At 38.1% G+C, this 27,042-nt stretch overlaps 2 protein-coding genes across 2 annotated transcripts; one reads left to right on the top strand and one right to left on the bottom strand.

The window, feature by feature from the left end:
- Window positions 1-4,466: 4,466 nt before the first annotated feature.
- On the bottom strand, window positions 4,467-11,613 carry PSMB1 (proteasome 20S subunit beta 1). Its single transcript, XM_053459461.1, has 6 exons — window positions 11,415-11,613; window positions 10,427-10,534; window positions 9,199-9,280; window positions 7,837-7,966; window positions 7,196-7,302; window positions 4,467-4,920 (listed from the first exon to the last, which is right to left on the bottom strand). Exons 1-6 carry the CDS (start codon window positions 11,522-11,524, stop codon window positions 4,735-4,737), a joined length of 723 nt encoding a protein of 240 aa, XP_053315436.1. The 5' UTR covers window positions 11,525-11,613; the 3' UTR covers window positions 4,467-4,734.
- Window positions 11,614-14,736: 3,123 nt separating this feature from the next.
- On the top strand, window positions 14,737-22,802 carry TBP (TATA-box binding protein). Its single transcript, XM_053460620.1, has 8 exons — window positions 14,737-14,858; window positions 17,554-17,679; window positions 18,180-18,499; window positions 18,879-18,966; window positions 19,219-19,310; window positions 19,648-19,815; window positions 21,362-21,456; window positions 22,116-22,802. The coding sequence occupies exons 2-8, from the start codon at window positions 17,629-17,631 to the stop codon at window positions 22,193-22,195; spliced, it is 894 nt and encodes a 297-aa protein (XP_053316595.1). The 5' UTR covers window positions 14,737-14,858; window positions 17,554-17,628; the 3' UTR covers window positions 22,196-22,802.
- Window positions 22,803-27,042: the final 4,240 nt, after the last annotated feature.

Below are 27,042 nucleotides of genomic sequence, written 5' to 3'. Positions count from 1 at the left end.
GTCTATCACGCAGAATGAAACTTCATATCTTCCACATTCAAAGCAGGCATCTGATACACAGCTTTCGTCAGTTGGGATGCCATCAGAGAGATCAACAGTCACAGCTGGGCCAGGTGGGTTTTCTTCATTTACTTCTATGTTTGAAGCAACTGTAGGGGGTTGACAATGGTGTGTCTTGCACTTTTTCTTCAAACTCCCTCCATGATTTGTTCCACCATTTTCCATCTCTCTGGACCCTCTCTTCTTCCTCACAGGTTGGGAACAATATTCTTTAGAAGAGCTTGCTTGAGGTCCTTTGGAGGTCTTGGCCTTTTTCTTGTTGGCCTTTAGTGCTGTACACAGTTCGTAAACGTACACATGAACTTTAGATGGTTTACTCTTTACCATGGAAAAGCAACGGCAAAGGATGTTGTTGAATTCAGCCGAAGACAGGTATGAAGTTCTCGCACTAGAAAATCTCCTCCGCAGAAATGTAATGACCTCTGGGTTTTCAGCTGTCAGGGATGCACAGAGGTCCATAAAGCTGTTAAATAGCTCGTTGTTATCAGCACCCAGATCATCTTCCATCACTTTTTTGAGTGCTTCAGTGCACTCAGACTCAAGTGAACGTGGCTTCATTTTTTCGTTATTGTGATAATTATCATCTGTGACTATATTATCCCAAGGAATTGTCACAGACACACACTCTGTAAAGACTTGATATCCATCAATAGTTGTATATGGAAATATCACATCCAGGAGCTCAGTAGTGTGAGAGACACTGGCTCAGCTTGTTTATGCCCACAGAGACTGTAGATGAACATTCCAAACCATTGTGAAGTACGAATGTTACCAGGTTGGCACATCTCAGAAAGTCAGTTTAATATATATGATAGGTGGATGGTCCCTTTAAATTTTCATGTGGGCTGTTTTGCAAATGCCTGTATTTTCTCATGCACTACACACAATATACCCTATAAGTAATATGAAAACTGAACCACTGAGGGGTATTTTTGGAATTTTTAGAAATTGGTTTTCTTGGCCTATATCCAATTTGTGACAGTTTCATAGGCCACAATTCAAATTACCCCCAGAAATGATATGTTTACGAACAGCTTGGGCACTTTTTATGCAGCCATTTCTTTACTGATGTCTGCCAAAGTTTTTTATGCGTACATTTTAATGCTGCTTTGGATTTCTTGCACAGCATGTGTGCAGCTGCAGTAACACCTAACAATGTGTGTTCAAATACATTTCCCAGGTACAGCATTACCACACATGCATAGGTCAGGCATGTTTTGGGGAAGCCATGGGGCCAAAGCTGCGCGTTTTCAGTTTTAAAATTTGGATTTTTCGGAAATTGGATTGCTGGGCCCATATCCCATTTTGGACAATTGAGCCCCCCTAAAAGTATATGTTTTGCAACCCAAAAAATAGATTAATTTACAACAAAGATTAACCAAAATTTATAAAAACGGACCCATATAAAAATAAATTGAATGGGAAATATGTAAACCTGTAATGAGATAATGATGATGAGATACATGGGGGCAAAAATAAAATGTAGTACTTCTCAACTGTGTAATAAATCTTGAAAGAGTTGCCAAGACAGAGCCAGACCAGATCAGGGTAATCAGACATTGAAACCTTGTTTCTCTTCTACACCTATTCTTGTAGCACACCCTGCAATGTTTCTGTGCATATTCCTTTTTGGGGTTGGGGAATGGTGAAGGAAAAGTGTGTAGCCTTAATTCTGCTAGGGATTGTTGGAGACACCACGGGGCTGAGAAGGTACATCTCTATATCTCCTTCATCACTGGAGTTAACTGGAGCTGATATCACAGGAATGTGCACCTAATTTCAGGGTTTCATTTTTTAAGAATTAGAAATGAATTATAATTTGCAATTTGCATCATATAGATTGTGGCCTTTTAGTACCAGGCCTCGGTTTTTCTCATTATGAGGTAGGGCTACAAAACCTGATCCTCCAAATCACCCCCCCCCCCATATGCCTGTTATAGGCTATAATACCTACCGGCTTTCTAAGTAGCTGTGTTTTTCCTCTGACACAAGTAGATACAGTGCCGTGATCATGGATGGTAGTGAGCATATACACATCCTTTTGGTCCTTAAACAGCTCTTCTTGGAACAAAGAGACTCTCCCCATTTAAGAAAGCAAAAAAACATACATAGGTGACCGCGCCCCTCACACCAGGTAATTGTAAGACAAATAATATGAAGTGTTAATACCAACAGGATCGTAGCTTAAGAGGTCCAAATGCAATATCAGTTGAAAACATGAAAGCGGTCAAAAAAGACAAAACAGCGTAGTATATCAAAAATATATATGGATAGAGTCAGCTCGTTTTCGGATTTACAGGAACATTTTAATCTCCCCCAGGAAAAATGGTTTAACTATAGCAGAATACATTTTTTTTTTTTTTTTTTTTTTTTTTTTAGAAAAATAGGATCTTGTAGGGATGTGGAGGAATTTTTATCCAAATACCATTCAAAGAGCTTAGCATCTAGATGGTCTAAGGTTGTATCTAGCCTTGAAGATTACGAAAAACCAAACGCCCTGATGAAATGGGAAAGTGATTTTGGCAAATCTTTCTCACTAGAGGAGTGGGGAAGAGTTAACACCGGGAGTCAGAGGTAGTCGAAAAAGAAATAATTTTAATAAATTAAAAACTAGATAAAATCAATGTGGAGAGTTCGGTATTTCAAATACTATGCCGATTCGCGGCGTCCCGCGCTCTTCCGTGACCAGAATTCCAGGTAGTAAAAAGACTCCTCCTTCCTCCTCGTACGTCAGCACGTACGACGCGTTTCGTCTAATACTTCCTCAGGTACGTGATTAGATGTCTTTCTGTGCTTGCATATAAAGGTTCTCTAATGTCAAAGTTAATTGAAATCATCCGTTTGTAAAGTTAATGATGATGCATTTCCAATTGTCCATGATTGAATCCGTACCATATTTAAATAAAACTATAAAAAATCATAAACTTATAGCTCATCAAAGAAAAGAGGATTAATATGATAACATTATTACCACTGTGTTTATAAAATAGCATCATAAAACATTCTTTTATTGTATATTTAAAATATTGGCATAATTTAGTGAGGTATATTGATTTAAATTAATCAATTATGTATATAAAATGAATTATGTCTTTAATTATTCTCAATACATACATCTAAATAAATAAGTATAAAATTAATTAATAAAAAATTGATAAAAAATTAATTATGACACCTCTTGGTGTTAAGAGGTCAATAAGGTATATGCCTTATTCCCCCAGATACGGCTTATACCCCCTTGATATGCCACTCTGCCCCCCCCAGATATGCCTTATACCCCCATATGCCATAGTGCCCTCTGATATGCCTTATACCCCAGATATGCCACTCAACCCCCTCAGATATACCACTGTGCCCCTCTGATATGCCTTATATCCCCCAAATAAGATTTATAACCCCCTATATACCACTGTGTCTTTGATATGCCCCCAGACTTACCCCCATGCTCCAGACTCCTTTGTGTCTAGTAGGGACAGTCGGTGATCATCTGCGCAATGTTCGCAGACAACCTCTGCATCTGGCCGGCACTTTTGCTGGAGCTACTATGACTGAGCACCAGAAGGTCATGTGACACACGTGCTCCATCACAGAACCCCCCACGGAAGTGCTGGCATTAGTGGAGGATGTCTGCAGGCATTGCACAGACGCCCACCGACTGCCAGAGAGAATGATTTGGGTCCCCTGCCGCTGTGCTGGCCGATACTTCCTCCAGGGCTTCTATGCGGAGCACCGGATTCTATGCGGAGCAATCGATTTCATTATCGATTCAACTAATTGATAATGAAATTCGTTAGCAACGATTTATCATTATCGATTAGTTGGTGCAGCCCTACATTTAAGTCTATGGGCCTATTCGAGTCAAAGGATGATGTAATTCAGTTATCAAACACTGGGGTTTGCTGTTATTTGGACAAATATTTATTATTTACAACTTCTGATGGGAGGCTGTTCCAGTTACTCATCACCCTCCCGGTAAAACTTCCTATCACATATAAACCTCTAACACCTCAACTTTAGGCTATGACCTCTGAAATAAATTTCCCTCTTGTACTTTGTTAAATGCCTTCAAGTATTTTAAGATTTCTATCACACACTCTATTTTCCTTTAACTAAACATTGTGATCGCCAATGATCAAATGATATATTTTATTGAGCAAACCATTTACCATTTGGTAATCCTCCTCTGAACTCTCTCCAGTATGTCAATATCCTTCTGGAGGTATTTCACTTCAGCTCTCAGCTTCTGCGCAAGCTGTCTCCTTACTACTGTAACATGTGTTATGGGCACCTACTTAAACATTGCCACTGTATATTTATAGAAAGTCTGAGTGGTTTATAATTTGTTAGTCACTTTAAACAAATCAGACACATACCTGTACTTGTAATAAAATAGGCCAAACCAAAGATGACAAGTAGAATTTTTTTTTTTATTTTTTAGAAAAAAGAAAAAAACTTGCAAAATCGAAACTATAATTAAATGACATTGCTTTATTTAACAACTCACATGGATACCTGAAAAGCATTGGACTTGCTACAGAAGTATTCAGATATTTCATATGCAGAGGGCATCACACCCAATAAAGTGAAAACAAACAGTTTACTAATGAATTTAGAAAGGAAAGAAGGAATGAGTTGCTAAATAAAGGAACAATGTTAATCCTTTCTTTCTACAAGCTAATCTTTCCTCAGAGAGAAGGATTCTTCTCTAATGCCATCCTTGGTAACAATGCAGATTTTAAGTGCATCCCCTGTATACACATCTCTCTCAGCTGCTGAAATAAAAACATCTTTGACCAATTGTATGGCCTTCTCCAGTGTCAATGGAAGCTGTTCAACATTCTGCATGTTCTTGTATCCAATCTAAAAGAAAATTATACATATTTTGTCAAACTTGTATAAAAAAAAACCCATAGAAAAATAGGAGGTGGGGGGGCAAACACACACATGCTACTTTTCAGAAAATAAATCTATCTAGTCAAACTGACAAAAATATTAAAAATGTCCTGATTTTGGAAATACCTAGTTTAAAATATGTAAGAAGCAGACAGCCCCAACCATGTTTCTAGGAGAACTTAGACACTTGTTAGCTGCATCTAGAGATTAATGGAATGCAGGACACTTGTATGATGCTTTAGGATTTTTCTTCTGGGAAGAATTAGCAACTCGCCAGGTCAAGATAACCCCACAGAAGTATGCATTTTTGTAAAGGCAACCAAGTGTATTTCACTAGAAGCACCTGAAAATCCAATACACTGAGTCAGGAAGATGGCAAACTTTTTTCTTTATACAATGCCTTGATTTTTGGAACAAACGGTACGGCTGTGCTAAAAATTAACTTCTAGATATACGACTCCCATGTTTTTATTATAGTTGATCCACTGTTTTCTGACCTGTATATCACTCTCTCCTTTGACACATACTAGCACCATTCATACTAGCTTTCATTGTGTATTGTGGACAGAACATATACATCAACTTTATTGGTGTACCTAAGGGCAAAAACGCCAGCCTTTTTAATCCCTTAACACCCAATGAGGGCCCAGGCACGCCAGGTAACAACCAATGACGTGCCTGGCACGTCATTTCATTAAACAATCTGCGATCACTTTCTTTGCTTAAACGGTGTTGCTGTAATGCCTCAATGTCGAGGCATTCAGCAACACTGAGATCGCCATCATGTCTGGCCCATCTCTGCGGCGTCAACATCCGCCATACACTGTATGGAGGTGGACACCCTTTTTAAGAGAGTTTAGGAGGTAATCAACAATCACTCACACCAGGACGCGTTGTGACCGCTCCGGAGAGCCAGTGCGGTGTTGGGAAAGTTCGCTAGAGGGTCTCCAGACCCTCAAGAACTCTGGCTCCACTTGCAGGTTGAATACAGGTACTGCATTCAATCATGCAAGTCAATGGACCAGCTTTCTAGTAGTAAAATATTTTTAAAAATTAAAAAAAAAAAAAAAAAAAAAAAAAAAAGATAAAAGTGGTAACATTTAAAAATAATTATGCATCATATGAACCGTCCAGTTCCAGCAAATTTTTTTGTAAAAAAGTCCAAAAAGAACAAAATTCAAAGTTTATTATTATGAGCAAGTGCTAAACTGTGTGCTGTATCTTCCCAAAAATCTTGACAGAGTTAAAGTAATTTCAAATACCCAAGGGGTGTCTGATTGAAAAAAAAAATGTTTTCTGACCTGTATATCACCCTCTCCTGACACATACTAGCACCATGCTTTCATTGTGTATTGTGGACAGAACGTACACATCAACTTTATTGGTGTACCTAAGGGCAAATCACTAATTATGTCAGAGTTTGAGGTGTCAGATATTTAGATATATATATATATAAAAATGGAAATAGTTCTGGGTTTAGGTAATAATTGTTTACCATAGGTGGAGGCCTTTATTGAGAAAGGCCAAGAGGCCTACTATCTTGCAACTTGTACCATTTAAGTCTGGGCAGTCAAAAAGAATGTAGCTATTTTCCCTTATTTAATAATTAGAGAGCCTTATTTTGTATTTATCAGAATGTGGGACATCATGCATTATCCCCAAAGTGAATAAATGTGTGCTCATGATGGGATGGCGAAAAGGGGCTTATGTTCCAAAAGGGGTGTACAGTGGGTCTGCTGGCCGCCAATTGGTTCTCAAGGCAGTGCTTTGATTGAGAGGAACTTCCCTTAACTGAAGGCCAGCTGTGCGCATCGGAGCGTGCAACTGTTTTTTTTCTTCTTGATGTACCATTATGTCCAAAGGGACCCTTTTTATGGATGTGGACAGATTAACTATTATGTTTTTGCTACAGTACAAAAAGATACAGGTGTATAGAGGCCCTGTCATTCCCAAACACCGTATTTAAAGTGTGTCTTAGAATCTAGTGGCTTAAGCAGTGTTCACATTAGACACTTTTTTTTTTGACTTGGCATTTAGGTTATCTGATTGGAAGTTTAATACCAATAAGGTTTTCTTGTTGGTGATAGGTGACTGGAGTAAGCAAAGACAATCACTGACAGATGTCGGTTACACATATACTTTAGTGGAACATATTGTATTTCTTTTTTTATTATTTAAAAAATATTGATTTTGAAAGTACAGCTTGGACCAAGTACATAAGAAAAGACTACCTGATACATACCTGATTGTCTAGCAAAGGCTGGAGCATAGCACTCGCTGAACCCCCAGCTTTGTATGTATCTCTTTGATATGAGCCTACAGGGTCAAAGCTGTAAACTGCTCCTTTTCCTATGATAAAAGAGAGAGTATAGTTTGTTTTTTTGACACGCAAACCAGGATTATATGTATAACTAATTCAGGGAAAACCATGCACATTGAGCATGGAATTCAATATGACATGCAACACCAAATTTCTAGCAGCCTAAAGTCTGAAGAGTAAATCAATTAAGCATGTGAGAAGTTTTTGAAAAAACAAAATAGATCAATTCATGAAAATTTACATTCTATTTACCTCACGGAAGATTACACTGCTAAGCAGGACACAACCTGCACTGTTTTAACCAAAAGTTCATGAGCATATGGAAATATGTGGAGTGTTTTTATCTTCGCAGTTCATCTTTTACAACAAGGTGATATTTATAATACTATTATTTATAAACAGGAACCATAGTTCATGCTCTCTTTAGCCACAATTATACATTTTATGTGAGGTGAAATATCTTAAAAGGGGGAAATCATTAACAAATTAAGTGGGTAGTCTCCATTGTGGATTTTACATACATTGACATGCTGTTTTTATTCACAACAAATGGTCTCATTTACCTTCTTCATCAAGGCCTCCAATAATATTATAAACATAATAAGGAAAAAAGCGACGTGAGTAGAGAATGGTTGATAGCATTGCTGCTATGGCTCCACTGGTCATCGTTTTATTATTTGAATGCTTGTACATCTAGAGATAACAGCCAAAAAGATCAGTTAAAAGAAAAACATTAGAATATTTTTTCCACATAAAAAAAAAAAAAAAGGCATATACTCAAAATCTACCTTTGGAGATGCAACATATAGTATTTAAATATGCAATTTAAATAAAGGGACAAAGATAACTTTTACATGTACGATATTTTTATACATTTAACTATTTAGGGGGCATTTTCTAAAATGAATAAAAGCAAATCAAATACGCATAAAGCGCTCGTATCTATTTCATTGGGAGTGCTTTATTGCCACTAACTGCCCAGTTCAAGCAGGCAAAAGTAGCATGAAAGCCAAAATGAGGAGGCGGAAGTGCGCGCTGGAGGCTTTTTCTATATAGAACGCACTTATAAAGTACTTTTATATGCATTCTTCATTGGTGGGGCTGCATGGAACAGGTAACTTTAAAAAATGATTATGTATATGTTATCAGGAGTTGAAATATCTTGACTAAATGTGTTTTTAATGTATTCACTTTGTTTGCTAAAACAAGTTATTTTGTACTTATGTCGGTGTATCATTTTTCAACATTAACTGTCCAACTCCCAACATGACAGCATTTATACTTTACTTATACACCTATATACTTCATCAGAGAACTGACAACTGGCAGGGTGAGGCATCGGTAGGGGCATCATTTTAAATTAGGAGCAACGAAGACACAGCAACACTCACCATTCATAGTAAAAACAGCGTACAAGAAAAATACTATTTAAAAACAATTCTAGCTTTCACATTAATATAAATGTGCATATCAACTAGCCTGGCACATCACTTCATTAAACAAGCTTAGAAAGTGATCTATGATCACATCTATGATCACTTTCCTCGCTTAAACAGTGTTGCCGTAATGCCTTGAGTGATCAGCTACATTAACAATCCCTCGATCATAGCAACAGTTTTTTTTTTTTTTTAATTCATGGTACATCACTGGTTGCAAAGGAGCTAAACAGTTTAAGTTTCTGCATCTTTTAGGCTGTATATTGTATGTGTTCTACCTGTATTACCTACAAGACCATTACCATAATGCTTTATTGAACAGCCTGTGGAAAACAATAGCTCAGTGTTGTGCTATTTGTCCTCAAGTTAAAAATTATTTTTCTATGGGATTTTCCTTTTAATTTTGCATTGCTGCACTCCGTTTTAATATTTCACTATACCCTCCATGTACTGACCTTCAACTGGCAGCTTCTTTAAATGAAACCTTACCTTTAATCTGGCCTCAATAATCTTTGTAAGCGTAAGGCAGTCGCCATGGAAGCCACTGCATCCAATAACTGTTTTGTCTGTACTAAAAAAAAAAACAAAAAAAATTCTAAATATTTTAACACGTACTGAATAGATAATTAGTAATACTGATCCTATGTCATTTTAATTAAAGGAAAAAAAGGGTTAGCCTAAACATGGGAGATAAGCTTTTGTCTACTTATTCCACTAACAAGTATATTTTCAATCAATTGACATTGGTGGAAGCCCAATTCACAAAGGATATAGCTAAAGTGTTGACTCAATATACCGAAGTCTAACATATCTATTGCAATACTGTCAACTAGATTACATTTTAGAATGGAGCTACTGTGGATTTCTTTGTCTCTCGCTAACGTTGAGTTGTTGAGCTACAAATGCTGACTAAATCTATTTTGAAAGCGAAATTAATTCTTCCCACTACTAAATGGTAGGCAATGCACTGCAAGGAGGGGCGAGCCTTATTAATGTGGGAAGATTGTATTTGATATTTCACCAATACAACTAAGCACAATGCAGGACCAATTACGCTGTACGGCCACTTTTTTGGCTGGTGCAGCACTAAACTAAATGTGAAAACTGTGTTATATAGAATTGGCTGCTAATAACGTGAGCCAAGAAGGAGTGTACACATAATAAGTAAATCAATATTTTTAAGGTTAATAATACAGATCATTTGCTCATTTTAGCATTAGTCTGGAGAATCACAGAACAGCCCTCAGTGAACATACTGTCATTTGTTCCGAGTAATGTTACTTCTAAAATGTTTACAAATTAAATTTGAAAACATGACAAATTACCAGTCTTGGAGCAGCACTATCAATACTTTAGTAAAAGAAAAAGACACACACTGGCTAATTGAGTTGTGTGTGGGGGGGGGGTAAACTTTTACAATAGAAATTGACAATAATATTATAAACTTAGACCACCTAAAGGGATGGTCATAGCAACAAGACAGAGAACCAGTTTCTCTATTGCAAAGCTTATAAACAACTGACGTTGCACACCTTGGAAATTGGGAAAGGTCAGTATATGTATGTATTTTAAACAGGTATTTGACAGGTGTTTATGTAGCATAGTACATAGATCATGTATTGACATTAAATATTTTATGTTCACATAACCTAAAAAATAAATAAAATAAAAATAAATAAAAAGGTCGGCATAATATACACTAATGTTTGCAACTTACAGTTTATAGCATTTTGGAGTATCCCTGCTGTGGATTGAGTATCCCTCACTCAGTCTAGTGTCTGATGCAACAATAGCAAAGTCATCCCCAGCAAGAGCCAGCACTGTACTGCAAGAGAAAACATTATATATGTAAAACATGCGCATTGAAGCCAGGCTGTGTATTCTCAAAACGGACTATGTGGCGGGACTCAAGGAGTTTAACCCCTTAAAAGAGCAGGCTGTTTTTTTGTTATTTTTTGTGCCCTTCACGGCAAAGGCTGTCTCACACACACACACACACACATATATATATATACAGGAAACAAAAACAAGGATGGAACTAAGTGCCAAATTATAGAAAAATTTATTTTGAGCTAATATTTGAGAGCAGAGAAGATTGAATTACTTCATCTATTATTTAAATGGAAAGTCATTTTAGGAAAGCAATAACTATTTGTAATTGTTCTGAATCTGGTTACTCTTCGTTATACCAGTTATCCGATTTTAAAGTGAAATGAAAGTGAAAGCAAAAGCACCTACAGAAAATATTTATATAATGTTTGCTGATCTAAAAGGAAATTAAAAGACAAAAAATCCCTGATTCAGTGCTCAGAGTTTGTAGGTTAAACAGAAAACGTTATGATGCTCCCCAGATTACCTTTGATGCTGACAAACATTTTTACCAATGTCTATGTCTACACACACAATTCATCAAACACACACATATCTGAATTTACATTTAGCACACACGACATTTCTCTGTCATTCGACAAACACCCACACCGCTCCATTATCATTGGCGAGCATGCCACAAATACATTTTAAAATTTCAGAATATTAAGATAAAACAGCATGACGTTGGAAGGAGTGACAAAACGGTGACACAAAGAAGTATTCAAGGGGGACGATTTGCTGTTAGTGTGCAGTATAAACATGACATTACTAATAAGCCAGATACAGCATTAGAGGTACCGGCAACGACTAATGCCAGAACTTTGTGGCCTTACCCTCCGTTGAAGGTATACGGGTTAAAACGATGCTCGACTGGACCAGTGTAATGATACTCCATATGTTTTCCAGGCTGGAGCTGTGCGTGTGGTGCTGAAGACATATACATGTTCGATAGAAATTTTGCGACAAAGACAGCCCCGGCACCCGTCAACCAAGAATGCTATATCACCACGAATATGGCGTGAAGAGCACTTCCTGCTTCCGTTGTGTTTCACTTCCTGTCACAGGAGGTCGCTTATTTCTGTCGAGCACCGCCTGTGAAACAAATGTTCCGTCTGAATCAATGTTGCAAAGTGTTTTGGTTTTTTTGCTCGTTCGTGTCATCGTTTCTTTAAGTTATTAAAAAATATCATATGTATAATGAGTACTTGAAAACTCAAGTGGTAATCTAGTGTTAACAAAGAACTAAAGGTGCGATTCAAAATTATTATGCCCTGTTTACGCCGCGGAATATGATGTAAATAATAAGAATAAATGGCCCTGTTACATAGAAGTCCCACAGAAACAGAATTACCCATAATACATCTGGTGCATGCATCTTTATAGCTGGTTTAATATCATACTTATTTCCCCTCTGAATTAAATTAACCAGGCAAAGTTGTGGAGGAAGGCATACATGCCAGGTGTCTTTGTTTAGGAGTGACAGTCCCTTTTGTAGAAGCTCATACCGTTTGGTTAGTGTGTTCTTTAAAACATTAGTGACAGATCATTGAGAACGTCAGTCCAAGGGTGGAAATCTTTAGACTGAAACTCCCACCATTACTTTACTGGTAGCATAATATTAAAAATGAATATCAATGAATATTGATATTTTTTTTTCGTTTTTGAAGAATACATATTAACCCTTTTTTAAATGTTTGTACCATTTGTGACCAAGGCTGTTTTACTGTTTATGTGTGTTTGCGTTCAGCTGTAATTTTCTTCTTTCTCATTTAGTGTACATACATGAATTATATATTCTTCTTTTTAGAAGAATTACTTTCTTTAGATGTTATTATTTTGATCATATCGGCTAATTTACTATATAAAATAATAAAACATACTGAAAAAATGTCTATTTTATTTGAAAAATATTTTACTCATCTACAAAAGTTAATGAAAAAACCTGCTAAGTAGATTCTAATAACTTTCCTGAGTTTACAAATGCCACATGTTTTCATGTTTTGTTTTTGCAAGTTATAGGGCAAAAAGTAGCATTATGCTATTTCAAAACCATCCTATTTTTCAAATCTAATAATTCTGCACCCATGTCCTATTTGGGACATATTGGAAGCCAGACAATTTCACTTACCCCCAACAAACCATATATTTTTGAAAACTAGACTCCACAGGGTATTTAAAATGCTGGTATTTTAACACTTTCCATGCACCAATTCTACACCAGCCTTTGTCAAAGTTTGTGGTAGTATTTTTTGGGGGGGGGTCATACACATTGTATTTCAGGTATCAGGTTACAGCTCCTGGTATATGTCACTGCCATACAGCACCCCAATTTGTGTTCAAAATCCCCTGAGTACAATGATATCACACATGCATAGGTTTGTCAGGTTGTTTGGGGATTAAAAGGCCATATGGGACATGCACATTTCAATTTTTCAGTTTGGAATTTTGACATCGGGTCATCCTATGCCATCCGAGTCCACATTTGAAGCTGTCTAATTTACCCCCACCAAACCATGTATTTTTGAAAACTAGACAGCCCAGGGCATTGTTTCTTGGAACTGTACAGTGTCATAGTGACATTACTGCGTGTTTTTTTATTTTTAAATGTTATTATATTTTTTAAACTATCTTGAAATTTTATTTTACTGATCACATAGTGACCCTTTTTGAAGGCATCTATTGTATTTGATAGCTCTATCTCTCTTGGCAGTGAATTCCATAACCTTACTGCTCTTATTGTAAAGCATCCCTTCCTTTGTTATGTATGAAATCTTTTTCCAGTCTGAGAGGATGACCTTTGTTTTTTGTACATTTCTGTTAATTAACAGTCTATATATTGGCCCTGCACATACACACATCAGCCATAACATTATGACCACCTGTGTAATATTGCGTAGGCCCCCTTTTGCCAACAAAACAGTCCTGACTCGTCGAGGCATGGCCTCCACTAGACCTCTGAGGATAAAATGTTCACTTGCTGCCCAATATATACCACCCACTGACAGGCCCCATGATAATAAGATTATCAGTGTTTCAAATGTTTTCCCAAATTTTTTATTATTTTAGCAAAACAAAGCCAGTGCCTTTGAGGGGTATAACAATGCACTGGAAGTCAACTAGCTAATATATGAGGGAGAGTGCAACCACTAAGGTATGGCAAAGCAGGATAACTTGGTAGTAGGTAGAATCAGGGCACATATGCGGCATTGGTGAGGGGAATAACGGTGTTCAGAAATGCAGGAGGTACTTATGGGCAGGCAGTACCATTGGTTGTTCTGTGTCTCTCAAAGGCATCAGCAGGTTTAAGTATTGACCCCTGTCCGGATGTGCCATCAGCTTAAATCTGATAAAGCCAAGTGACTAGAGATTGTTTTACACCAAAATACTTTACTTAAAACAAAGGAACAGTCAAAAACATGCTACCGTTCAAAAATATAATATGAATTATTTAAAGTTTTCAAATTGTTCTTAGGTTTCTATTTATTTACCGCTACCTAACCCTAACAATACCTAATTTCCCACCACACCAACAACAAAATATAAACTTATAGCCATGTTAAAAAAGTAATATTTTTTTTTTTCTTACGAGCCCTGCCAGAGCAATCAGTGACACGGATTGTAAGCTCGTTTGAGCAAGGCCCTCCTCACCTGTTGTCTCTGTAAGTCAAACTGTTACGTTACATACTACTTGTTATGTCCTGTCTACCCATTGTACAGTGCTGTATAAAACAATAAATAATGTGTGTATATATATATATATATATATATATATATATATATATATATATATATATACACACTAACAGTTCGACAATTTCACTCAGGGCATGTATACTACAGTTATCTGTAGTGGTCCGTGTTATTCACACTTGAAGACAGGTCCAAATTAACCCTTTATGACCGTTTGATATTTGGCAAATAGAAAAACGAATTGGTACACGCCCCATTTAAATTTTTGAGTTCACGTTTTGCTTTTTCTATTCATTTTATTGTGTTTTGTTATAGCCATATTATACAGTGACAGACACACAGAGAAAACTAGCGCGTACCACTTCCCATTCCCAGACATACATTCAACGTAAACCGCTTAAACCTCTTATCGTATGGTAGAGTGCGGTTTACGGATATGACGTAACGCCGAGAGACGGCGTTTATTGGAAGGATACTGTGAAGGAAGTTTGGTCTACTCTTGCGCAGTTGCGAGTGGCGCCGGGCGGAATGGTGCAAAGGGTTTGAGGAGGTTGTGGTTTTGGGGACCTCGGCCCGCGTTGTTATAGGTAAGCCGGGAAGCCCGTATGTGTATGCTGCGTTTGGCGCTTGTCGCGGAAACATTTCCACTTGCTTGTCTATCGAGTGCGTGCATTCTTCCACAATGCCGTGTTGCTGGGTCAGTGACATTTGTAACAGAGAACGTGGTGTACTCGTGTTTATAATCCACCCGTGGGACGGTGCTGCACACCGCTGCTGGGTCGCGTATCCGAGTATGTGATTTATCTCTGTAATCTTGTTTAATAGGGATATCCAGCGCACCGGTTCAGTGTTGTGAAAGGCCCAGAATGTGGAATCGCATGCATTTTAAAGCGTCATCTTCCACCGCTTTGCATCAGTATGAATTATGCATGTTTAACCCGTTCGGGACCGGACTGTGTTTGTGCACTTTGTGACAGTGGCTGATTTAGCATTTTAGCGGTGTTTGCGGTTAACTGTGATTTTCTCCTTTCTCATCTACTCCAACTGCACATTATACGTTTGGATTTTCCATGAGAAGACGTGCTTTCTTTTGATACCATTATTTCGATCATATAGTATATTAATATATGATGAAAAATGTAAAAAACTATTTTACTTGAACTTTTGCTCATCTACAAAAGCAAATAATAATAATAATAATAAAAAATGCTAAGAAGACTCTAATTTGTCTTGAGTTTAGAAATACCCGTTTTTTGTTCTTGCAAGTTATAGGACAATAAGTAATATATGGCATTTTATAAGGTTGCCACCATCTTGGTAGAGGCATGTTATCATCCAGTATGGTGCCGTGTTCTTTCCAACAACAGGGTGCTGCCGTATTTGTAAGGCATACAGCCTTTCAATATGGCGAATCAGATCGCTCTAGGCAGCGATCACACAGTGCGTCTGCAAATCTTTTGGGTGTTGCTGAAGAAAGTATTTGACAGTCTCTTTATTTGCTCGGCCGATGAACTCGACAGTTGAGGTGCCAAACACATCACAGAAAAGCATACGGTTAGTGACAATTGATGTGCCTGGCATGTCGTGGGGTTGAATGAGCTTAGAAAGTGTTCTCTGTGATGTCCCTGGTATGTCAATAGTCGGTAAGGGGTTAAAATCTAAACAATTTGGTTTAAAAAAACTTATAGCACACCTGTGTCTTTCTAAGCAAGCTCTACCTTTGTTTGCATGTCAAAGAAATCTTTATTTTAATACTAACTATTCAATTTCATTTTCAGTGCTAATTTTTCTAGGCTTGAATTTTAATACCACTGGTATTCCCAATGCATCTGACTTCCTAGTTCTATAGCTTCCATATTCTGGTGTTTGGCGTACTATTGCCCCTGAACACTGACATTCCCGGCAACCACGGGTGCATCACGATAAGTAACCCATCAGCCTATTGGGTCATCTCACTCGAGGGGTGATTCACAGGAGAATTGTGGCTGTAACGCCACAACTCAAATATATGTCACAAAGACCCAGTGAGGCTTTGCTCAGTTTGCTGCACGAAGAGCATGTATTAAGTCTCCTTACCTATTGAAAGAATCATTATCCGGGCCAACTTAGCCACTCTTGCTGGAGATCAATTCCATGCTAGCTGTTCACTATGCATAGGAAAATGAGAGAGTTGAAACCACAGCTCTTCCGCCAAACATCCCTCCAGTGAATGGACCGGGATGCTGCTGCATGAGCCACATTAGCATTGCCATAAAGGAATCAATTTGGTTTTCGAGCAGAGAACTTCAACTAAACTATCACATGACTGACAACAATGGCATCTTTCAGATGTGTAGATAAAGCAAGGTCACATGAACAAAATTGGATAAAACTAGGTTTTGGTGGATGCATACCTTTTTAGTCAAGGAGAAATATTTTTTTATCTGTTGGATCTCCCCTTTAACTTTCATTCCTTGGTGAGTTTTTATTAAAATCTATAAGTAGTTTTTAATTTATTTTTGCTAGAATCTGTGGCCGTGTCAGTTCTCCAATTATAACGGTCAAAGAGAGTCATGCTAATGTGTTAATATATCAAACATTTAAAATAATGAAGAAGAGACGGTAACATTGTTAAATGCGAGATCAGCTGAATTTCATGTCTAAGGACATTATGTATCTTTTTGAGTTTTCAAGCCACTATTTCCCAAAGGCAGCCAATCAGGAAAGCCCTTTCTGTGCATGTAGAAACCTTGCCAACGCAGGGCTGGAGCTCACTGACTGTGAGTGTACATTGTGGGTGCAGACCGCAGATGGCACATCTCCTGCAAGCCAAGTTGCTGGTGGTTCGATAAAAGAGACTAAAGAAAATGGGAAATCTAAAACATGAGTGGATCACTGTGCTCTCATATTCATCAAAGAGTAAATAATGCTGAAGTGTCTCTTAAATATATCAAGACATTGGCACAGCTTCCTCTGTGTGTTCCATAATTTGAATCTGCTGTATACAACATGCCTTCGATGTATACTGCAATTCTTTGATTGTATGAAGAATATTAATAGAGGTGCTGCAGCATTGCGTGCATGATCACTGCAACTGCACAGCTGGGTGTCGGATGCCAGGTTTGTGAGGATAATCCCATTTATATTGCTTTGTGCGGGAGCAAGAAATACTACTTGTCGCCGTTTTCTGAGAATCTAGCCTGATGTACATTTAATGTCTGCCTTTAAATGAAATTGTCCTTGTATATAGATATTAGACTTTTTGTGATGTGTATTCTCAACTACCTTTTTTTCCCCCTCCAGATCTGAGGTGACTGTAATGGTTTGATATAAACTTAAGTATCAGAAAATTTGAGCGGTTGCAGCCAGCAAAGAAACATGGATCAAAACAACAGCTTGCCTCCTTTCCAGGGGTTGGCATCGCCCCAGGTCAGTGTGAACCCCATTAAAGTAAAAGATGGTGATTATGGCACCGAGGGCTCACCTTAGCAAGAACTGTATGACAAAGGACTTGACTTGCTAATCCTTAAAACAAAAAACCCTTTATTAGGGTGAGAAGCACAGACAGTATTTTGTTTTTTGTATACATTGTACAGCCAACACACTGTATTTGCAGCATGCTCACACTGTTTGGTAGGCCTCATATTATACATTTGTATTATTTGAGCCTGAGACTAGCTTAGCGCACCGACATTCTTTTCCTTGTTAATCCTTAGCATAGAAATTTGTTTATGTGCTTGTAGAGAACATCAGTTAACAATTGTTTATAACAAACACAACAAATATTCCATCTTATTCCATAGTTCTAGTATTTTCTCATTTGGTAAAGGGAGGATGCTACTGACTACGCTAACATATTTATCCTCTGAGAAGATATTTGTGTGTGCCTTTTATTTATGTGTGTGCCTCATTGTTCTGTTTTATTGCAGGGTGCAATGACTCCTGGAATACCTATCTTCAGCCCTATGATGCCCTATGGAACTGGTCTGACTCCCCAACCTGTACAGACCACAAACAGTTTATCAATACTAGAAGAGCAACAAAGACAACAGCAGCAGGCTCAGCAATCGACGTCACAGCAAGGCACTCAAGGGTCTGGACAAACCCCACAATTATTTCACTCTCAGACAATGACAACCGCTCCTCTTCCAGGCAATACTCCTCTATACCCCTCCCCAATGACTCCTATGACTCCCATCACACCTGCAACGCCTGCTTCAGAAAGCTCCGGAATTGTACCTCAGCTACAGTAAGTTCATCCAGTGTACATTGTGCTGTGTGGTCGGTAACAATGTTTCTGTACATCCTTTTGTTTAGAAAGTGTTTCCTGTTCAGTGTTAGCTTGTGATTTTTTTTTTTTGCCTGTAAATTATGTGGGAATTCCATTAATTGCCCAACCATTGTGTGTGATGTGTAGATCGCTTGAAAGTTGTCTTTCTCCTGATATCTGTAAGAATGCAGTGATGAAGTCAAGGCCAAGAAACCTAGCAGATCTGTGATACCATGGTGCTTTAACACATGCATAATGTTAATTGGAATAGTGACGTATTATTCCAGGTTTGCTTGCAAGTCTTTTCTTGGTTATATGCGGCTGTTCATTTGTCACTTTGTGTTTATTTAACGTATAGGAACATAGTGTCTACAGTGAATCTTGGATGCAAACTGGACCTGAAAACAATTGCACTTAGAGCTCGAAATGCTGAGTATAATCCAAAGGTAATTTTTTTTTTCTTTTTTTTTTATCTTCCTTTTTCATGTCGTTTGACACATCAAACTTTGCAAACCTAATAGGTAAACCCTAGAGAGAATAAAAAAAAAAACAAAAACAAAAAAAAAACAAATAACATGCTAGATTAAAAAAAAAATAATGAAAGAAAGAGCTCTGCTTATTTGTTTTGTAATTTGTAGCCATATAGAATAACAGAGAATTTTATATTGATGGGGTAACCTTTTTCTTACATTCTCCAGCGTTTTGCAGCCGTTATCATGAGAATAAGAGAACCCAGAACAACAGCACTCATATTCAGTTCGGGTAAAATGGTTTGCACAGGAGCTAAAAGGTGTGTGTTCTGCATGCATATATTCATTACCATTTGCTGTTTCATTGGAGATCTTTGAAACCACAAAAAGTTACCAATAAATAAATTACTATATGACACAGACCCTAAGCACCAACTTCAGTGAAGGTATGGAAGTACTGATGACTGTTTTGATTAGCACAAGTCTGAAATGGATACCTGTACATATCTAGGGACATTCTGAAAGCCTACACTGTTGGAGATGCCAAAGATCAGGGTATTATAACCTATATCAAATATGGCAGTGCATCTCTGCAAAAAAAAGTTTGTGTAATATATATCTATATCTATCTTATTTTTTCCTTTGTCTCCATTTTAGTGAAGAACAGTCACGGTTGGCAGCAAGAAAATATGCAAGAGTTGTGCAGAAATTGGGGTTCCCAGCCAAATTTCTTGATTTTAAGATTCAGAATATGGTTGGCAGCTGTGATGTAAAATTTCCAATCAGATTGGAGGGTTTGGTGCTAACGCATCAGCAGTTCAGCAGGTAATTTTGCATGTATTGTTAGTCATTGGTTCTGGTTTAGACTGTGAGTCGAGCAAAGTTTGTCAGTGTCTCTTGAGTGACTGGGAAGGCTTGTGCCAGGGCTACCTGCTGGAAGTTCTTGCTTGTGATCCTCTAAAAGAACCGAGTTAGACATGGGCTTAAACTCTAGCTGGAACGTCTGAATTCTCATCCAGTGATACCTGAGAGGTTTCTTTACTAAATGATGACATTTAAGCGTTAACTATGCAACAATAAAGGCTACCTGTGCGTTTATCCTAACGAGTAGGGCATTTTTATTGCGTAATAAAAGTATAAAAGTACAATGCATAAACAAGTTGGGCGTGTAACAGACGGAGTTCCATTATTCTCCCTTTAAATATGCATTGTAGTAGGAAAATGTTGGCCCTTAACCCCACCATTGCGAGATCAGTCGGTGAGATGCTTTTGGCAGGTAGGTGTTCACATTGTTAATGGGAGGACTCTGTTTGGACCCCAGTGGGCATTTGTAGATGCCTACACGCAGCATACACCAGAGCCAATGCTGATGCTCGTTGAAAGTAACTATATTGCCTACAAGTTGATGTATTTGGATGCATGCATCTCTTACAGGGCATTTAGCTGGGGGGGGGGCGCAATGCATTTGGAGAGGGAGATTCTGGAGAACAGACCACACAACTATCATGTGTATCTGATGGCTGGGGGTCCCCTGTAAATGTATTTAGGTTAAAATCTCTGGATGAGGAAAGCTTATAGTTAAATTCAAATTTAAATTGCCTTTATTGGTAAGGTAGCATTTGTGGAATAAGTTGATTTGTTAGGGGAAGAATAGTTCAGAAAATAATGTATTGTAGGGTTTATTGCTCACACATTCCAGTGCCTGAAAATGCATCTTGCATTTTCTTTTTCTTAATAGAGTTTTGAAAATGAGACTTTTCTCATTTTCTTTTACCTTACAGCTACCGCTGAATTATGTAGTAGTAATTATAGTAGTAGAATTGGGCGTTGGCAGAAAGTTCGTGTCCGTGGGAAAAAATGTCTTCGTATTAAACAAAATTCATCCGCTCCATCTTTTGTCCGGACAAAATTCATCCAACATTTTCGTTTACAGAAGTCCCATTCGTCCCTCCAGTTGCCATGGAAACTAGAAATAAAAGCCCAAAATAAGTTAAAGTGGCGAGATTCTTCTCCTCTTAGTGTAGTTAAAATGGTGATTTTCGTATTATGCGCATTTGTTGTTCATCCAATGTTGCGTTTGTTAGTCGAACGAATGGATGAAACTCTGCACATATGCAACTCTATATAGTAGAACATTAGCTCAGCTCATGTCCAATGGTTTCAACTTAATTCGAATGGTTGTCTCAACTGTGAGTAAAATGCCAAGTTGATTTCAGTGGAAGTAGAACGTAAATATTTGGTGGGGAGGCCATTGGAGCGCAATGGAATCCAGGAGATATGGAGGGTTTCTTCCTGAGGCTTCGGTTAACCTGTGCATTATAACATAACTTTCTGCGGTGTCATGTTTAGCAAATGTGTTTCTCACTTTCAGCTACGAGCCAGAATTATTTCCGGGTCTCATTTACAGAATGATCAAGCCAAGAATTGTCCTCCTTATATTCGTTTCAGGAAAGGTTGTTTTAACAGGTGAGTCACAATAATAAAACGGATGTGGTGTTTGTACTATGTATTATTTCTTGCCTATCACGATTTTATAAAAAAAAAAATTGCACTGGCCCATCTTGTAGTTTAGTTGCTTTACCTCCATTACCCTGTACACATAGCACTACGTCCACAAAAGATGTGGCAGGCTCCCATTTTGGACACCTGTACGGCTGCGCAGTGAAGAAAAGGCTGTCCGACAACTGTAAGCAGAAGCAGCGGTATGCTGTTGCATAACTGTTGTGCCCCCCCCCCAACAAAGCTATACCAATTTGGACACGTGAAATGGGTAGGGGGGGGGCTATAGTTTCCTCGTTCACTGATCTATATTTTTGGTTTTATGCAGTAAGCGTTCAAACCTCTCCACAGGGGAAATATGAGAATATGTAAGCTTGCGAGAACGGGGCCCTCTTCTCCGTTTGGACCAGTTTGTTATTGTGACTTTAAATTATTGCAGCTGCCCCGTTAAGTGCGATCAGGTATACCCTTCCTGGAGATGTCAATGCTGACGTCAACTGGAAGGTCAGTAGAGGACAGGGTATCTCTTGTGGGGTCTTTGTGCCTTTACTGTAGTTCGCAATGGAATGGAGGCAGCGGTGAATATTTTAGAGAGCACGTTTGCCAACTCTGTTTTTCTATTTCAGGGGCTAAGGTTCGTGGAGAGATCTATGAAGCTTTTGAAAACATATATCCTATCCTAAAAGGCTTCAGGAAGATGACGTAACGGCTGCTTATTTTTCTGTATATGGTTTTTTATATAATATAGCAAAATGTTTTTACCTGGCATGATACAGCGAATATGACTTGGACTCATGTTACAAATAGTGTTTACCAGTTTATTGTTGGTCCTGTCAGTTATCTTAATTCTCAAACCTTTTTTTATTGTAAATTTTAATGAATAGCTAGTTCATCAGGAAATATTTTGAAATCTGTTATGACTTTTAATACTATTAAATCTTATCTCGCTCATTCCTTTTAAAATCCGGTTTTAACAGCATTTATAGTATTCTAAAAGGAACGATGACATGCTGAGCTATTTCCGGCACAGAAAATGTTTTACATTGTGTTTCTCTGTACTCCACGTTACCCAAGTAAAGCAGGATCCAAATGTAATACTCCCGTTATAAGAAGGAAATGCATACCATGTTATTATGCTTCATTAATGGGTATGTTGGTTACTGTAACATATGCCCTGTAATTAAAGTGATGCATAAACTTGTGTGGCTATTATGTGCCAAGAAAAGTTCTACCTTTTGTAAATACTTTTTATCAGACTAATTCTGGTGTTGAATCTTAAGTTATGCATTTAAATAAAAATGCTGTTTTTTTAACCATGTTTTATGGAGAATTAGTATTATTCCCACTCTTCAGCCAAATGGGAGTTGTGACCACTTCTGATTTTTCAGTCTTTTTTTCCCTGCTGGAAACATTCCTATTTTGTGGCAAACAATAAAAAAAAAAAAAAAAACTTCACATGGACTCTTTATTTCTGACACCAACCAAAAATGCTCTAGTGGCAGTGTTTTGTGTTCCATATTGTTTTGTTTTATAAAGCGCCATCAAATTCCATAGCGCTGTACAATGGGTGGACAGGGCAACACAATTTGACTTACAGAGACAACAGGTGAGGAGGGCCCTGCTCAAACAAGTTTACAATCTAGAGGGATTTAGGGTGTATTACACAATAGGCAAAAGTGCCAATGTTAGGGATGGACCAGCCATGCTAGTGTATGTATGGCAGGAGAGGGACTGGGAAAGGTGAGCTAAAGGAATAAGGGAGGGCATTTAATGTGCATCGTTGTAAGCGTCTTTCAAAAAGTGGGTCTTGAGGGATTTTTTTTTTTGAAGGAATAAAGGCAGGGTTGAGAGCGTTCCAGAGGATAGGGGCAGCCCTTGAGAAATCTTGTGTATGAGAGCTAGAAATCAAAGGAGGGGATAGAAGTGTACAAGAGGATATACATTTGTGTGCAAAAGTTTGCATACCCTTGGAGAATTAGTGATATATGTACCACTTTTAAAGAGGACATGAGTGAGCAGGCAAAACACATTTTATTTCTTATGGGATTCATATTCAACTGTAGGTTATAAGAGAATGGCACCATCATAAAACAAAACATGGCAAAAAAGAAAATTAAATGACCTGTATTCAAAAGTCTGCATACCCTTTGTTTTTAATACTGTCTTGCCCCCTTTTAGCATCAATGACAGCGTGCAGTCTTTTGTTATGGTTGTCTATGAGGCCCATTCGTCATGGCAAAATACCTCCAGGTCATGCAAAGTCTTTGGCGGTCTTGCATGTTTGAGATCTCTCAGCGTGGCTTGGTGATATTAATGTCAGGAGACTGATGGCCACAGCTTCGTCTTTTCTGATGTAACCATTGGAGGGTCAGCTTGGCCTTGTGCTTAGGGTCATTGTCCTGCTGGAAAGTCCAAGTGGGTCCCATGCGCAGCTTTCGTTCGGAAGAATGCAGATTGTCTTTCGTATTTACTGATAACATGCTGCATTCATCTTGCCATCAATTTTCACAATATTCCCTGTGCCTTTAGAGCTCACCCCCCCCCAACCATCAGTGAGCCACCACCGTAAAGGCCTGTTTTTGGCAACTCGACCATGCAGCTTATTTTTGTTCTAGTATCATCGTATTGTGCTCCTTTGAAACAACCACACAGTGTTTTTCCTGAGCAGCCTGTATTTCTTCTGAGGTTATCTGTGGGCTTTTCTTTGGATCCTGGACAATTCTTCTGGCAGTTGTGCCTGAAGTGTTTTTGTCTAATTGACCTTGGCTTGTTATCAAGAGCACCCCAAATGTTCCACTTCTTAATAAGTGATTGAACAGTACTGACTAGCATTTTCAAGGCTTTGGATAACTTTTTAGATCCTTTTCCATCTTTATTAAGTTCCATTACTTTGTTATGCAGGGCCATTTGGGTGGTACGATTTAAAAAGAGCCAAACAACTATGTGATAATAAATAGCTTCATATGATCACTAGTCATATTTTCAAAATCAATGCGAACATTTCACAATTTCTGTCAGGGTATGCAAACGTTTGAGCACAACTGTATTCTTGTACTGACGAAACGCCCCCAGAATTTTATAGATGTTGAAGATCTGACTTTTTGTAAGTCCTGTATTTTATAAACTAGAATTTGTTAAGTCAGGCACTGATGTTGGACAAGCAGGCCTGGCTCACAATATGTGTTCCAGTTTATCCCAAAGATGTTTGATGGGGTTGAGGTCAGGGCTCTGCATGGGCCAGTCAAGCAAGCGTAGCATTGTCTAAAATGCCTTGGTATGATGAAGCGGACATTTTTGACAATGCTATGCTCCCAACCTTGTGGAAACAGTTTTGGGAAGGCCTTTTCTATTCCAGAATGACTGTCCCACTGCACAAATCAAGGTTCATAAAGACATGGTTGGATGAGTTTGACATGGAAGAACTACATATTAATGTCTATGTATTTAGATTACAATGTCATCAAAGTCCCTGCTGGTCTCGAAACCTTTGTCCATGTAGTGTAGCTTGTAAAGGTCTATTAACCAGATCTCTGATATAAGGTGTAGAAATGTTATGCTATTAAAAAGTGGGATAACCCACCTTTAGCAGACCATTTGCCCTTTCCCATTACACCAACCTATTATGGAGAATGTTTCATTATTCTGTAACTCTGTGGAGAAAGCTGGGTAGATTTTGATATCTACATTCTTTTAATGTACTGTGGTGGCTTGATTATAGGCCGCACTCTTATAGTTTGGTGCTATTTTAAAGAAAAATGTATTTTTAAAGAAAAAAATACACGAGTGGAATGGTAAAACAGTATTTTAACTGATAAACAGGAATACATGTATTTTAACATTTTTTCTATCTATTATGCAGCTAGTCAGCATTTGTTATATACAAACAGAAATTTGGAAAACCAATAGCCATTTTAAGGTCCCCCCTTAATTCATAATGCACCTTACTTATAGATATGCCACCTGAAATGCCACTCTACCCCCCCTAGATATGCCACCCTGTCCCCTAGATATGCCATTCTGCCCCCCCCAGACTTACCAATGCATCCCCAGACTCCATGGTGTCTAGCGGAGCCGGCCGGTGGACGTCTGTCCGATGCACGTAGACAACCTCTGCCGCTGCTCACCACTTCCGCAGGTGCTTCTCCGTCATAGAAGCCCCAGCGGAAGTGTCAACAGCAGCGGAAAGAGGATACAGGTCCCCAACAGCGCTGTGGGGAATCCTCCTCTCTGGCAGCCAGCAAACGTCTGCGTGATGCAGATTTAAAGTGGGGGTAAAAAGTGCGGCCTATGTTCGGGCTATTATGCTTTTACTTTAGGATTACGTACTGCTGTTGCAGACATAGCCAGGTTTTATGTTTTGTATACCTAGAGCCAGGTTCTTGTTACCATTATTTTTTATATTTGATCCCTCAAGAAGTTCTGGATTGTCACATAAATCAGATAAAATCACATAAATTTGTTCTTTAGCAAAATATGAATTGGAAAATAATATTCAGTTTGAAGTACAGATATTCTTTCACGCTGTGCTTACTTTTAAATATCAGAGGGATCTGTTGGTTCCAAAACATGTACTATAACTTTCTGATTAATTGATTAATATTCTAAAAATATTGGTGGCCTTAAAACAATTTTTTTTTTTTTACGTGATTTGACATGACAACTTTACATCTATTTACAACGCTTAGGAAGGTCAATGTCTGGTATGTATTATATTTCAAGTCAATGTTTACGATAAACCTTGTGTAAAATGCTCCAAGCCCCTTTTTATATTTGATGTCTGTGTTTGAGGAGCTTCCCGCAAGCACCTGCATTTAGTAAATGGCCATTCGAAAAATAAGATTTTTTTTTAAAATTACTTTACCATTAAATACCCGCCTCTGTACACTTCTTTTTCTTTCAATATAATTCTACAGTTTGTTTGCTTGGCTCTTGACTTTGCTAGTTATGAACTAAAGTAGCATTTAGTGTTAACTAAGAATAGAGTCTATATATAGCACACTTGATCCAATGCGTAGAGAGACGTAGGTGGATTGTGATAGCAGTAGATTCCATAATTAGGGGACATGGCAAACTGTCACCAGGATTGCTGCATCTAAACTGCTACTGTTTGTTGAATGTGCTAGATTATAAGGAGCTGGTGGAATGAAACCAACATATGATGGAGGTGGCTTAATAGTGAATTTAGGAAGAGACGACCAAAAGCTAAATTTCCTCAAATCAAACTAGTACTGTACACCAAACCTCCTAGCTAGATGTGGAATTACTTTTCATTAAGATACAATCTTAATGCCAAGAATGATGCGGTCTAGGGGAGTCCATGCCTCGACGGGTCAGGGCTGTTTTGGTGGCAAAAGGGAGAACTACACAATATTTAGCAGGTGGTCATAATGTTATGGCTGATCAGTGTATAAATAAGAGAAATAGACCTTGGTATAAAATTTTATTCAGTGTAAATTTATTCAATTCTCAAGAGTCCCATCTGGGGTGTGAAGTTATAATATGGTTCATATCTTTATCTCCATATTTACATCTTAATTTTAGGATTGAGCAAAG

The sequence above is a fragment of the Spea bombifrons genome, chromosome 3 (assembly GCF_027358695.1).
Source record: "Spea bombifrons isolate aSpeBom1 chromosome 3, aSpeBom1.2.pri, whole genome shotgun sequence".
NCBI lineage: Eukaryota > Metazoa > Chordata > Amphibia > Anura > Pelobatidae > Spea > Spea bombifrons.
Note: the sequence above shows the minus strand (reverse complement) of the source record. Positions and strands in the feature narration are given on the sequence as shown.